Source organism: Monodelphis domestica, chromosome 5 (assembly GCF_027887165.1).
Source record: "Monodelphis domestica isolate mMonDom1 chromosome 5, mMonDom1.pri, whole genome shotgun sequence".
Lineage (NCBI taxonomy): Eukaryota > Metazoa > Chordata > Mammalia > Didelphimorphia > Didelphidae > Monodelphis > Monodelphis domestica.
In genome coordinates, this window is record NC_077231.1 from 203367538 (window position 1) to 203383052 (window position 15515).

At 35.1% G+C, this 15515-nt stretch overlaps 1 protein-coding gene across 4 annotated transcripts in view; it reads left to right on the forward strand.

Annotated features, from left to right (window-relative positions):
* MKLN1 (muskelin 1) overlaps positions 1 to 15515 on the forward strand; it is a 242854-nt gene that overhangs the window by 73899 nt on the left and 153440 nt on the right. For all 4 annotated transcript variants that reach the window (XM_001367124.4, XM_016426163.2, XM_016426164.2 and 1 more), the window contains one exon: positions 12803 to 12912. In XM_001367124.4, the coding sequence (XP_001367161.1) occupies positions 12803 to 12912 (110 nt within the window). Of the gene's footprint in view, positions 1 to 12802; positions 12913 to 15515 lie in introns of those variants that run through there.

Here is a 15515-nt window from a genome sequence, read left to right on the forward strand (position 1 = left end):
GACCCATGTAGTCAAGCAGTTGTTTTTCTTCAGTGTTTCTACTCCCACAGTGTTTCCTCTGAATATAGATACTGTTCTTTCTCATAGATCCCTCTGAGGTTTTCAGGATCACTGCATTGCCACTAATGGAGACGTCCATTACATCCGATTGTATCATAGTGTGTCAGTCTCTTTGTACAATATTTTCCTGGTTCTGCTCCTCTCACTCTGTATCAATTTCTGGAGGTTGTTCCAGTCCCCATGGATTTCCTCCACTTTATTATACCTTTGAGCACAATAGTGATTTTTTTCTAACTCTTGCTTGGTTTTAAAGTCTTTTCTTTCCCAAAGATCTGACAAGTATACTATTCTGTGTTCACCTAATTTACTTATAGTTTCCTTCTATATATGCAGGTCATTCACCCATTCTGAGTTTATTTTGTTGTAGGGTATGAGATGTTGAACCAAACCTAATCTCTCCCATACTGTCTTCCAATTTTCCCAGTAGTTTTTATCAAATAGTGGGTTTTGGTCCCCAAAACTGGGATCTTTGGGCTTATCATAGACTGTCTTGTTGAGGTCATTTACCCCCAGTGTATTCCACTGATCCTCCTTTTGGTCTCTTAGCCAGTACCAAATTGTTTTGATGACCACTGCTTTATAGTATAGTTTGAGATCTGGGACTGAAAGTCCTCCTTCCTTTTCCCCATATATTAATATAAATAATTTGATTTTTTTGAAGCCCATAAAGAAGAAAATCTGATTAAAAAAATTTTTCCCCCTTTTCCCGTCTCTTTCTTATTTACCTTTTCATATTTCTCTTGATCTTTGTTTTTGGATATCAAACTTTCCACTTAGTTCTGGTCTCTTCTTGACAAATACTTGGAAATCTTCTATTTTGTTGAATGCCTATAATTTCCCCGGAAGTATATAGTTTTGATGGATAGGTGATCCTTGGTTGAAGGCTCAATTCTCTTGCCTTTCTGAACATCATATTCTAAGTCTTGTGGTCCTTTACTGTGGAAGCTGCCAGATCTTGTGTAATCCTGATTGGTGCTCCTTGATATCTGAATTTTTTTTTTCTCCTCTTGTAAAATTTTCTCCTTAGCTTGGAAGAACTTAAATTTGGAAATTACTTTCCTTGGAGTTGTCTTTTGAGGATTTAGTATAGAGGCTGTTCTATAAATCCTTTCATGTTTATTTTGCCCTCTTGTTCAAAAATATCAGGGCAGTTTTATTGGATAATTTTCTTGTAGTATGATTTCAAGATTTCTGTTTATTTCTGGGTTTTCGGGTAGACCAATGATCCTCAAATTGTCTCTTTGTCCTCTGTTTTCCTGATCTGTCATCTTTTCAGTGAGATATTTTATGTTTTCTTCTATTTTGTCAGTTTTTAGACTTTGCTTCATTAATTCTTGCTGTTTTGCAAGATCATTGGCTTTCAACTGCCTAATTCTGGTCTTTATAGCCTGATTTTCCTTTTTGGCTTGTTCTATCCTGCTTTTCATGGTCTCTCACTATTTCTCCAGTTGGGTGTTCTTGTCCATTAAACTGTCATTTTCATTTTGAACTATTTTCCACTTTTCTTCCCAGAAGGCTTCCATCTTTTTTATAAGCTCCAATTTAAATTCTTCAAGAGCCTTTGAACAATTTCCATATTTTTGTTTGGGAAGTTTTGGTGCATTTATTTGTATTTCCTCTTCTATTTTCTCTGTAGCCTGGGTTTTTCCTCTGTAAAAATTATCCAGGGTCAACCCCATCTTCTTGTTTTTCTTGATGTTGGGAAGTTGTTGTTCCTGGGTACTGTTTACCATTACTGTGGTGGTTTTTCCTTTCTTTTCCAGTTAAAAATCTGAGTGAGATGGGCAGGCTCTGTGTATGCAGCTAAGGAGCAAGGATTTTTGCTGAAGCCAGCTCTCATGTCTCTGCAGTTTCCTGTCCCTTCTCTGTGCTGTCTCTGTGCCATTCTATGCCTCAGGTTCAGCTGCTCTCAGGGCTAGGTCCTCAGTGGTCTCAGTCAGCTGCCAAGGAGCCAGTGGTGCCCCTCACTTGCTCCAGAGGTGACCCTCGCTTACTCACTGATTCTAGTTCTTGCCAGCTCTGACTCTATCTGTGTAGGTTAGGTGGGGGAGGGTGACTAGCTCGAGTTTTGGTGGAAGCTATTTCTCATCCCTTCATGGTGTGGAAATGCCTAAATCCCACGTACCTTCAATGCTGAGCCCTACTGTAGAGTCCCTTTGTTCATATGAATTTTTTTTCCCACTTTTTGAGGTAATCTGTATTGGTAGTTGGTGAGGAGAGGAAGAGTCCTGCGTCTAGACTGCTATCATTTTTATCCGGAAGTCTGCAACAACCCACCAATTTTGAAGAATTAAATTATTTAGTTTCTAATTAATTTTAAATTTGGCTCTCCATGAATCCTTAGTAATTATAATTTTAGTTGTATTATGATCTGAAAATGTTGCATCTATTATTTCTGCATTTGTTTGTGATGTTTTTATGCCCTAGTACATGGTGACTCTTTGTATATAGTATGTGCTGCTCAAAAGAAGGTATATTTGTTTCATCCCTATTCAGTTTTTCCAGATTGTCTAATTTTTGTAACATTTCATTTACTCCTTATACTTTTTTTCTCATTTTATTTATTGATTTGATTCATGTATTCTAATAGGGAAAGTTTGAAGTCCCCCACTAGTATGGCTTTACTATCTATTTCTTCCTTAAGCTCCGTTATAGTTTTTTCTTTAAAAATCTGGATACACCATTTGGTGCATAAATGCTTAGTATTATTAGATGTAATTTCCTTCCTCTCTCTTTTTATCAGATCCTGCTCTATTCCCTTTTACTCCATTCCTCCTCCTCACCAGTGTTTTGGTTTTTTATCACCCTCCCCATTTCCCTCCCTCCACTTACTACCCCCCTACCCCCCTTCCCTTGTCTTATTCCCCTTCTGCTTCTCTGTAGGGGAAGATAGAATTCTGTACTCCAATCTGTATTTATTTTTCCCTCTCTGAGCCAGTTACAATGAGAATATAGTTTAAGCCTTGCCCATCACCACCCTCATCCTCCCCATTCCATAATGATTTTTCATGCCTCTTTATCTTATGTAATTTACACCATTTTATCTCTCCATTTCCTTTCTTCTCAGTGCAGTCTTCTTTTTCACCCCTTACTTCCCCACCCTTATTCTAAGTATATTCCTTCTATCTCCTCTACTATGAAGAATAATATTTGGGAATTATAGATATCCTCTTTCCATGTAGAAATGCAATCAGTTTGACTTTCACGAGTCCCTCAAATTTTCTCTTATTTACTTTTATAGGCTTCTCTTGGATCTGGTGTTTGGACTGCAATTTTTTTGTTTAGGTCTGGTGAAGTCCACAGAAATGCATATAAATCTATCTCTTTGAATGTTCATCCCCCCCCCCCCCCCCCAAAGTATATACTCAGTTTTGCTAGTAGGTGACTCTGAGTTGTAAACCTAAATCTTTTGCCTTCCCAATTATCATATTCCAAGCCTTCTGATACTTTAATGTGGAATCTGATAAGTCCTGTGTGATTTTGATTGTAGCTCCATGGTATTTGAATTGTTTTTTTTCTTGCTGCTATCAGTATTTTCTCCTTGGCTTGGGGTCTCTCAAATATAGCTATTATTCATGGAAGTAGTTGTCTTTTGAGCATTTCTTTCTGGAGATGATTTGTGGATTCTATTAATATTTATTTCATTTTCTTTTTCAAGATTATCTGGGCAGTTTTCTTTGATAATTCACTGTATTATGATGTCCAAGCTTTTTTTTTTTTTTAATCTTGGCTTTCAGGTAGTCCAGTTATTATTGAATTGTCTCTCCTGGATCTATTTTCCAGGTCATTTTTTTTTAAGCGAGGTATTTTATGTTTTCTTCTGAGTTTTTTTTTTTAATTGTTGTTTCTTGCTATTTCATGAAATCATGAAATCATTAGTTTCTAGTTGCTCAATTCTAATTTTGAAGCATGATTTTCCTCCTTGAGAAAAAAATTTCTTCTTGCATTCCTTTCATTTCTACTCCCCACTTTTCCTCTTCCTCTCTTAATTGCTTTTTGAGCTCTTTCATAATCTGAGTCCATTTGCTTTGCTTTCACTGTCCCCTTCTTTGTACCTTTGTCCTTGTCTCTGTAAAAATTCTTGAAGTTAGGTGGTGTTTTTTTTGGTTGTTGTTTTCTACTTATTTTTCCTACCTTTTTTATAGGTATACTCTGTTCTTTGAGAGGTATGGGCACCCTCCTAAACTTTAGTCCTTTCTTGATGCTAACCATAGCTTCTTCCAGGATGGTATGAGAGCCTGAGAGCTGGAAGCTCTGGGAGCCACCTCCCACTGCTGATTCAGTTAACTCTTGAGATGCTGATAGCTGTAATTTTTGCCTCAGACTTGGGTGTAAGACTTTTGTTCTCACTCTGTGCTTGATCAGGTAAGGGACTACTCACATTCTAGCTTCAGGCTTAGGTGTAAACTTTTAGTCTCATTGTGGGCTTGATCTTATCAGCCACACAATGTAGGTTGCCCTGTCCTGGGGCTTCACTTTGAGCTTTTGGCAAGAGGATAAGGAGGGAACACCCCCCCCACGCAACCCCCCATCCCTTTGTTCTACCAATTACCTCAAACTGGGATCTGTGTCCTTGTCACAGGCCCAGACTGGGACTCCTAGCATTATTCTTTGGACTAGGCAGAACAGGCTCTTTCAGCAAAAACTGCTCTGCCCTGGGATTTGGCACTTCACTGCAGGTTTGGAAGTTCAAGCTTGTGGGTTGATTCAACCTCTTGTTTGCCCAGGATGGGTTTCAGGATCTGAATGTTGGTTTGTCCTTAGGTTATGAACCTGGAACAGCAGATGTGTGGTGGGGGGTGTGTGGCTTGCTCTTCACTGCTTGCTATAGCCTCCTGTTTCCTGTGCTCTCCTCTCACCCCAGTGCCTTACATGTTCTCTGCCTACTGTTTTAAGCTTTTTCTCTTTTTGAAAGTTGTTTCACTCTTTCTCCTTTTTGATTGTTTCACTCCTGTATTTGTTTTGTGGCATTATTTTAAGATTGGTCAGAGAGGATTCTTGTGGTGACCTTGAGCTTCTCTGATTTACTCTGCTATCTTGGCTCTACCTCCAACTTCTTGAACAGATTATTGAGGGTCTTGACTGTTAAATAACTGAAATTGGGCAGAGGAAATTAACTTTGTAATCTTCGGATAGATACTTTTGGGTTTTAGAATTGCTTAATTTGAAATTAGATAGGAAGTAGGGAAGAGAAAGAGCATACAATTTGCAGTATGTAGCAAAAGAAAAATAGACCGTGTTCAATGAAGAACTTGAATTCATACAACCTGGGTTACTTCTACAAGTAAAGGAAGTAATCTACATATTGAATATAGATATTTAGAAAGTAATGAACTTTAAAAAAAATATTATTTCTAATATCAGTTTCATTTTGCTTCATGAAATAATCTGTATTAAGACATTAATGATAGAATGACTTTTCCAACCTTATTTTTAATGAGTTCTTTCATTTTTATATTATCTTTATTTCTAAATATGTCCATAACACTTCTGCACAGAAATAAATGTGGATAAATACAGAGTCCAGGAAAAACCAAGCAGCACATCAACTGTGCTGGAAATGTATACAATACATATTCCTAGAAAAAAATCTGCACAATTTGAAGGAATTGTATCTTTTCACTTCTTTCCCTATGGTTATGTTTGCTGACTTATTTCTAATAAGCAATTTTTCCAAGAATACACTTGAGTAAAATGAACAAAATTATGGTGTTATACTGAGTGCATTTGGTTCTTGATTATGTGAGGATTCATGCATCAAGAGGTAACTTTCCTGCATGAAATAGCCACTCGTTTATATAGAATAATATAATTTGCAAAATCTTCCTTACAACATCTTTTTAAGTCAGTGGGTCCATGTGATATTCCCATTTTATAAGGAAACTAAAAATAAATTTTAAACTTAGGATCTCACAATTTAGCTACTGATCTGTGACTTCAACCCTGATTTCCTGACTAATACCAGGCACTTCATTGACTTCTTCCTGTGTTGATAGATTTCAAATCCCTTGTTAATGTTTTGATCTGTTCACATAATTTCTACAAAATTATGATTGTAGTCTTTTGGACTTTGGGGACTGATATTATTCTGGCTGTTCTGTTTCTTCCTTAGCTGTAATTATGATTAGAAGTAAGTTTTAAAAGGTATTGGAAAATAAATGATAACTTGGCTTTTGTTACCTTATATTTGTGAAATGAAACCAAATCCATGGTCATTCATGTTCATCACAGACAGGTTCCAATGAATAAATCACAGATTTATAAATGTATTACATATGCAAGTGCCTGATTGGTTACATAGTACTTCTGCTTTCTACATTTTTTATCCTCCATTCTTCTTAATTGAGGTAGTGGAGAACTGATCCATTCTTTCCTGCCATCACTTTTTTTTTCCTATCCCATCAAGGCTTTGTATTCTTTTTTTTTTTTATTTATTTAGAATACTGTTCCATGGTTACATGATTTATGATCTCCCCCCACTCCCCAAGCCAACAAGCAGTTCCACTGGGTTATACATGTATCATTGTTCAAAACCTATTTCTGTGTTATTTATATCTGCAGTAGATCAATCCTGTAACATCAAAACCCCAATCATATCCCCATCTCACTACGTGATCGATCATATGTTTTTCTTCTGCATTTCTGTTCTCACAGTTCTTTCTCTGGGTGTGAATAGTGTTCTTTCTTATAAATTCCTCTTGATTGTCCTGGGTCATTGCACTGCTGCTAGTAGTCTCTTACATTTGATTGTGCCACAGTGTATCAGTCTCTGTCTACATTGTTCTTCTCCTTGTTCTGCTCCTTTCACTCTGCATCAATTCCTGAAGGTCTTTCCAGTTCATATGAAATTCTTCCAGTTCTTTATTCCTTTCAGCACAGTAGTATTCCATCACCAATAGATACTACAATTTATTCACCCATTCCCCAATCAATGTATACCCCCTCGTTTTCCAATTTTTTGCTACCACAAAGAGTGTCTCTAGAAATATTTTTGTTCAAATCTTTTTCCTTATTATCTCTTTGGGGTACAAACCCAGCAGTAGTATGGCTGGATCAAAAGGTAGACATTCTTTTATAGCCCTTTGCACATAATTCCAAATTGCCCTCCAGAATGGTTGGACCAATTCATAACACTACCAGCAGTGTGCTAGTGTCCCAATTTTGCCACATTCTCTCCAATATTTATCATTTTCCTTTGCTGCCATATTGGTCAGTTTGCTAGGTGTAAGGTGGTACCTCAGAGTTGTTTTAATTTGCATTTCTCTAATCAGGAAGGATTTAGAACACTTTTTTCATGTGCTTATTGATAGTTTTGATTTCCTCCTGTGAAACCTGCCTATTCATGTCCCTTGACTATTTATCAATTGGGGAATGGCATAATTTTTTTGTAAATTTGAATTTGTTCCTCATATATTTGGGAAATGAAATCTTTGTCAGTGAGCTTTGTTATAAAAATGTTCTCCCAGTTTGTTGTTTTCCTTCTAATTTTGGTTACATTGGTTTTGTTTGGACAAAACCTTTTTAATTTGAAATAATCATTTTATTGATATAATTCATTTTATATTTTGCAGTATTTTCTGTCTCTTGCTTGGTCTTAAATTCCTTCCTTTCCCACAGATATGACAGGTATACTATTCCTCACCAAATTTATTTATGGTTTTACTCTTAATATTTAAGTCATTTACCCATCGTGAATTTATCTTGGTATAGGTATAGGGTGTTATATATACCTATATTGGTATAGGGTGTAAGATGTTGCTCTAAACCTAGTTTTTACCATACTGTTTTCCAATTTTTCCAGCAGTTTTTATCAAATATTGAGTTCTTGTCCCAAAAGTTGCAGTCTTTGGGTTTATTGAATGATATCTTGCTGCGGGCATTTATTTCTAGTTTATTCCATTGATTGACCCTACTGTTGTCTCTTAGCCAGTACCATATTGTTTTGATGACCACTGCTTTATAGTACAGTTTAAGATCTGGTAATGCTAGGTCCCCATCCTTCACATTTTTTTTCATTATTTCTCTTGATATTCTTTGATCTTTTGTTCTTCCATATGAACTTTGTTATAATTTTTTTCTAATTCTATAAAAAACTTTTTTTGGTGTTTTGATACGTATGCACTGAATAAGTAAATTAATTGTGGTAGGATTCTTATTTTTATTATATTAGCTCATCCTACCCATGAGCAATTAATGTTTTTCCAATTGTTTAGATCTAGTTTTAATTGTGTGAAAAGTGATTTGTAGTTGTGTTTATATAATTCCTGTGTTGGTCTTGGCAGATAAATTCCTGAATACTTTATATTGTCTAGAGTGATTTTAAATGGAGTTTCTCTTTCTAATTCCTGCTCCTAAGTTTTGTTGGAAATCTATAGAAATGCTGATGATTTATGTGGGTTTATCTTGTACCTTGCAACTTTGCTAAAGTTAATTATTTCCACTAGCCTTTTAGTTGATTTTTCTGAGGTTCTTTAAGTATACCATCATATCATCTATATAGAGTAATAGTTTAGTTTCTTCATTGCCTACTTTAATCCCTTCTATTTCTTTTTCTTCTAGAATTGCTATCTTTAGTGTTTTTGGAACAATGTTAAATAATACAGGTGGTAATGGGTATCCTTGTTTCACTCCTGATCTTAGTGGGAGGGCATCTAATTTGTCCCCATTGCAGATGATACTTGCTGATGGTTTTAAGTATATACTGTTTATTATTTTGAGGAATGAAGGGCTTGTATTTTTACCATACCTTTGTTTCCCCTGACCCATTTTAGAAATTGGGATGCTTTGGAAAAAGAAACTAAGATGCTTAAGCATAATTGAAATCAGTAGTTCTAGTAATTAAATTATTGGTCAGATAAGACAGCTTAATTTTATATAGTATGTTACCCCAACTCTGTTACATAGTCTTTCATTCCACAAGCTTCATTTGCAGATCCAAAGACACAAAACAATTGGTCTTTGCCTTTAGGTACCACTTAGGATATTTTGTATTTAGTTATGTACATAGTCCTTTCCACCAATAGAACCTAAATTCTTTGAGGGCAGAAGTGTTTACAAGGTATAATACAAAGCAATTTTTGTTGGGTGGGAGAAGGAAGGGCACCAGCCAGGGAATGTATCCTCATAGACCTATTCATGTGTTATTGTTACAATGGCACAGAGATGGAAAATAAGATATTAGAGATCTGGAACAGAGAGTAAGAAAAGAGGAGTAAAAGGTAGGCTTAAACAAGGTGCCATGAAAAGTGGTGGAAAGCACTGTTGCTTCTTGGGCAGAAAGGCTGTTTTGATATGGTCAGACCATTGCTTTAAGAATTTAAATTTTGTTAATTGTGTCAATATTGAATTAGAGAAAGAAGCCGCTGGATACAGGAAACCCATTTAGGAGGTTCTTAAGAGTTGAGAAGTGATGAGGGTTTGAATTAGAGTAGTTCTTGTGTGAGAGAAGGCATTTAAGATGAATTGTGAAGGCAAAATGAACAGAATGAAGGCTGACTCCCAAGTTGTGTATTTTGGAAAGATGCTTGAAGGTAGAGTGATATCCCCTACAGAAATTATGGAGAGAAAAGACTTTGGGGAAAGATAATCAGTTCTGTTTTGAACTTGGTAAATTTGAAATCTTTATGGGAGACATTCGGTTATTCAGTTTGAAATGTAGAAATGGCCATTGGTGATGAACGATTGGGACTAGGGAAAGATTAGACCTGTAAACCTGAGTATATTTTTCTGGCAGTCACTTGCATAGTCATGATAGGCAAACCTTTGAGAGCTTACTGAGACTAGGACAATCTTACTTTTCCATAGGTTCAGTCTTGAGTTTAGATTGGTTTCAGGATCAAGCCATATAATTTCTTTATTTTAAAGATATATTGATGCCAAGGGAGCTTGTGTGATGTTTCCATGATCATGCAATAAAATAAGTAGAGACTCAAAGATTCAAATCTAATTTTCCTGATGCCATGTCCATCACTCTTAACTGCCTCCTGTTGTTTATTACCTTTTTTTACAGTTGTAGACAATTATACTTGGAAATTTTATGACTTCCTCAAGAAATGTATGTGACCCCAAACTCACCCATTTAAACATTTAAACATTTTCATTATATGTATGTAAAGCCCTGTGCTTGTGCAGAATTTAAATGAACTTCAGTATCTGCCATTATGTCACTTATAGTTTAGCATTGCCTAGGTACCAATAACAAACATGATGGAAAATAATACCATATAAATGCGGTTGACAGGTGCAAAACTCTTTTCATTGGAGAAGACATTATTCATCTTGGGCATTAAAGAATACTATTAATTCAGCAAGCAAAGAGTAGAGGAAGGACCTTTTAGAGAACAGGAATTGTACAGACATTAAGATGAGAAATAATAGAATGCGATGCTTTGATAGTGAAGTAGTCCACCTTTTTAGCTAACCCTAATCTTTCTTCTGATCCCTAGTCTGGTATCACCAATTACCTATTGAACATTTTTTTCTGTTTCAATATTTTTACTCAAGGTCCCTTCTGTTTGTATATCTATGGTCCTATGTCAATTTATCAACAAGTATCTATTCAATAGAACTAATAGTTCCTTTAAGAACTAGTGCTTTTCCAAAATTCCTTATTTATGTCAAGGGCACTAGCTATGGGCAGTGGCCCAGATTCACAATCTGGATATCATCCTTAAGTGGAAACTTTCCCTAACCCAACATCTTCAACCAGTTGCCATTTCTTGTCTGTTCTACCACCACAATGTCTTATCAAATCTTTTCTCCTTCCTCCACTTAAGTGGTTACTACCCTAGCCTTTATTATCTCTTCGCCATTGCAAGTGCCTCCCAATTGGTCTTCTTACCTCAAGTATCTTCCCCTTTCCAATTCCTTTTCTACATAGTTGCAAAAGTGATTTTCCTAAAGCATAGATCTGATCATGTTTTTCCCTGAACTCGTTTTTCCTTATTGCCAATAGTATCAAATATAAATTCCTCTCTTTGTCATTTAAATCTCTTCACAACCTCACTGCAATCTACCTTTTCAGCATTATTATATAGAATTCTGATTATACTGTACAATCCAGCTAACCTGTCCTTCATGCTCTTCATCTCATGGCTCTATACTTTTGCATTGACAGTCCTTTATTTCTAGAATTCATTCCTTCCTCACCTGTCTTCTAAAGTTCTTCCCTCCTTCAATTTTTTCAATCAAAATCCATTCCATTCAATTCTTTCCTTCAAAATTCAACTGAAATGCCATTTTCGATCTGCGACATTTCCTGATTCCATCCCACTTCCTTGCTGCTGATATTTTTCCTCCTAATTTGTTATATTTATTTTGTATATATTTTGTATATATGTAATACAGACTCCTTGAGGTAAGAAATAGTTTCATTTTATTTTTTTGTATCCCCAATGCCTAGCACAGTAGATGTGTAATAAAGCTTATTGGTTTGTTAATTTGATTAGAGGGTCTTAAATATTAGGCAAAGGAATTTAGTAGGTATTGGGATGCCACAGAAGGTTTGTCAGGCCGAGAGATATGATAAGACATACTTGTAAGAAAGATTAATTTGGCAGCAGTGTGAAGTTTGAATTAGATAGGAAGAGCATGGCTGTGGGAAAATCTGCCCGAAGGGTATTTTAGGAATTCAGGTGACTGTTAATGAAGGCTTATGCTATTATCATGATAACTTGTAATGAGAGAGGAAGGCACAGATGTAAAAAAGAACCTGTGTTTCCTGAATGGATGATCCAGACTCTCTGCTAGTCTTCTTCCTTCTATTTCTATACTTAAGATACATTGCAGATTGAGTATATTTTTATGAAGAGGCCTTAAAAAGTCTTAATACCATCTCTAATTTTCTGAGAGATGTTTTCTAATACCCAAACAAATATCTTAGGGTGCTTTTTTACACAGCACCTTCCTAAGTCTATTGTAAGCACAAATGATGAAATAGAATAAATATTTGAAGCTAATATGTATTTATCCTTTTAACTGTAATTGATATTTAACAAAAAAACAGCCGCTTGTGCTGTTGAACAAGGTATTCTGAGATGGCTCAGTGTGGATAGAGTGTCAGAAATAGAGACAAGAGGTCCTGGGTTCATATGTGGTCTCATATACTTCTTAGCTCTATTATCCTGGGCAAGTCAGTAACCTCAATTGCTTAACCCTTATTGCTCTTCTGCCTTGGAACTGATACTTAGTATTGATTCTAAGATGGAAAATAAGGGTTTAAAAAAATAGACTAGTTATGCTTATTTTAAGACTTCTTTGCTCGTCCCCTTGATATAAATGCCACTATTTTCCATAGACTTTCATGCAGTGTTCATGCTATAATTCAAATATGCCGGGGAGAGTGAAAATACCTGGTTAAATATCTTCTTTTAACTTTTAACAGTTAGTTTTTTTGTTTGTTTGTTTGTTTTTTTGGTATAAGGCCTACATAGCACAGTGCTGGAGTGGACAGTGTTCTGAGTCTATTGAGTTCAGTAGATCTGGACTCAGATCCCTACTCAGACACTGAGTCTTTAAGATGCTTGTACCTCTTTTGTCTGAACCCACTCCTTAGTCCTACTAAATCATAGACTGGCTGTGATCCAACTTCTGATCTTCACCACTGGAAGGAGTTCCTATAAATAGCTCTCTAGATCATAGGTTCCTCCTGCATTTCCCATGTTTTTAGCCTTTTTTTGTTATTTGGTAGTGTTTGGAATGTACACATTAAATTTTTTTTCCTTTTCTTTTCCTTCCTCATAAGTTCCACTCTTGTCCTGGGGACCCAGCTTTAACTTTAGCATCTGGTATGTTGAACTTAATGGCATTGATGATCCTGATGTTGTGCAGCCCTGTCTCAACTGGTATAGCAAGGTAGGACTTAATTCTAAAACCCTTTTATTGCATTTTCAAAACACTTTTAAATCATTAGTCAATAAAGAAATAGTTATTAAGAATTATGTTACTATCCTGCGAGTTATATACATTTGATCTTGATCTTTTACCCAAAAGACCACTATTATCATTGTTAGACCATTTCTAATAGGTGATAAAACAAATATTGATTCTAGAAGTCTATATTTAATATAAATATATAGACTTTTATTCTTGAGAAGCAATATTATACAGAGTAGAATCAATAGGCAAGCATTTCTTAAGCTCTTACTCTATACTAGATACATTACTAAATATTGGAAATAGAAAAAAGAAAAAAGCCCTCAGTAGACTTACATTTTAATAATTGGGTAAGACAGTTCACATAAGAAGAGAAGAAAAGTAGGAGGTAGGATGGAATGGGATTGTATGAAGATCTAGAAATTCTGAAGCAGAGCTATCAGGAGTATGAAGTTTAGGTTATCTCGGCCCCTGCCCAAAATGAAGGTCCCAGGAGAAACTCACTAGTGGGGATATAGCTGTGTTCTAGGAGTGAGAAACCTTAAAAGGCAGATAAAATGAACCTAGTACAATGCTCAAAAGAAGACAAAAAAAAAGATTGTTTTACAAATTTCTAATCTGCTACTTTGAAAAGTTAGGCTCCTGTTTTATTAATTAGAATGATATTTCTCTCATTATATTATCATTTGGAGATATTTTAACATTATTTCTTATTGTACTTCATTTGATGCTGCTTCTCACACTTTAGCTTCCTTCCTTTCTCCTCCCCTTGCTATGGCAAATGATATACTTGTCATTTGCCTTTTTTGTCCAGTTTTTAAATAGCTGCTATTCATTACCCCAACAGAATAGAAAAGACCTTCCCCGACAAAAAAAAAATCAGCAAATTTGTACTAGAAGGGAATTACATTCTATATTCTAGACAATTTCTTGAGATTGTATTTCCTGTTTCCCTTTACATTTAGACTTCCCCACCTGTTTTGTTTGCTGACCCAATAGTATTGGATCCATTAAAAACTAAATCATCTTTTCTAAGGCCCAGCATGCTTGGCCCATGTACTTTGTATTTTAATACATGTACCATGTATTTTATTGTTTACCCTTAAAGATCTTGCTGCCCTTAAGACTGTCTGTTTATCCAGTAAAGGAAGCCATCTGTGACTACTAATTCAATTTGATGACACAGCTGAATCTTTCTCTTTTAAGTTTGTAGCTCTCCAATATACTCGTACCTCAGTTTTGCCCAGGGTAACAAGATTTTGAGAATTGCTTTAAAGAGTCTTCTCACACATATATAATTTTCTCCATTCAGATGTTCCAGGGTGCTTCTTATAGTGGTTAATAGAAATATGACTTAGGTGGAAAGGAAAATCATTGGTATTATATTCTATTGTATCTATATTACATTACATGTATTACATTACAGTACATGTAACATTACATGTATCTATTATATCTATATTATATTCTAATTATAAATTTTCCCATAACTTGCTTTGTGGTTGTGTGCCAGTCACTAAATATGCTTATTTTCCTTGTGACATTAATACATGTGCTTGAAAGGACAAATAGGATACAGAATTCCTGGCTTGAAAAATGGCACAATAGATAGGGAAGTATAGTATTTTTCTCTGTAAGATTTGACCTGGGAAAATTTTTTTTTTGTCTCTTAAAACAGTTCAGTTATCTTTTGCATCATGCATTTTGACAGCTTGATGACATTCAGTTTAGAGTTTGGCTAATATACTTATTGTGTATTGTCCTCTATAATTTATATGTCTTGTCTCTTCCATTAGACTGTCAATTCCTTCAAGGTATATTTTTGTGTATCCTGTATTCCTTAGCTTAGTGCCAACTCTAGAAAATGTTTTCAATAAATACTTGTGTAATTGAACTGAGTTAATCTATAATATTATCCAACATCTGATAGCCTCTCATTTTTGTCATATTTGTTGGTTTTCCCTGTTCTTTAGCATGATTTCCTCCTTTTAGACAACAGAAGATACTTTTGTGTTGTTCACTTTTGCATACTTATATTGAGTATAATATAAGCTTCTTTAGAGCCTTGGCTATGTTTAATACTCTTCCCTTTTCTAACTATATATTAAGCCAGAGTTTCTTCATTTACTTCAAAGAAAATAGCTTCTCACAACAGATATGAGAATCCAGTTCTCTTCTGCTAATCCAAATAGTAACGAAATTTGCAAACATGTAAAGCAATGCCATTCTTTTCACTAAATTGTTTTGGAAAATATTGTTATTTTAATAAAAATTATATTTATGTTGGCATGTAATGAATTTGTCATATTTTTAATGAATAACATTTTAATACTTTTTTTTTCAGTTTACATTTCTTATACGGTATCAATAGATATACCTCACATAAACAAAAATTCTTTGCAGTCCTTAGTAAAATTCAAGAGTACAAAGGGGTCCCAAGACTAAAAGTTTGAGAACTATTGACTTAAGCCAAGATTCCATCAATTAAAAAACATTTTAATGAATCCATCCCCTTTATGCATGTTTGTTTATAAAATATATACATGCATTGGCATACTGATTTTATTTACTTTATGAAACAT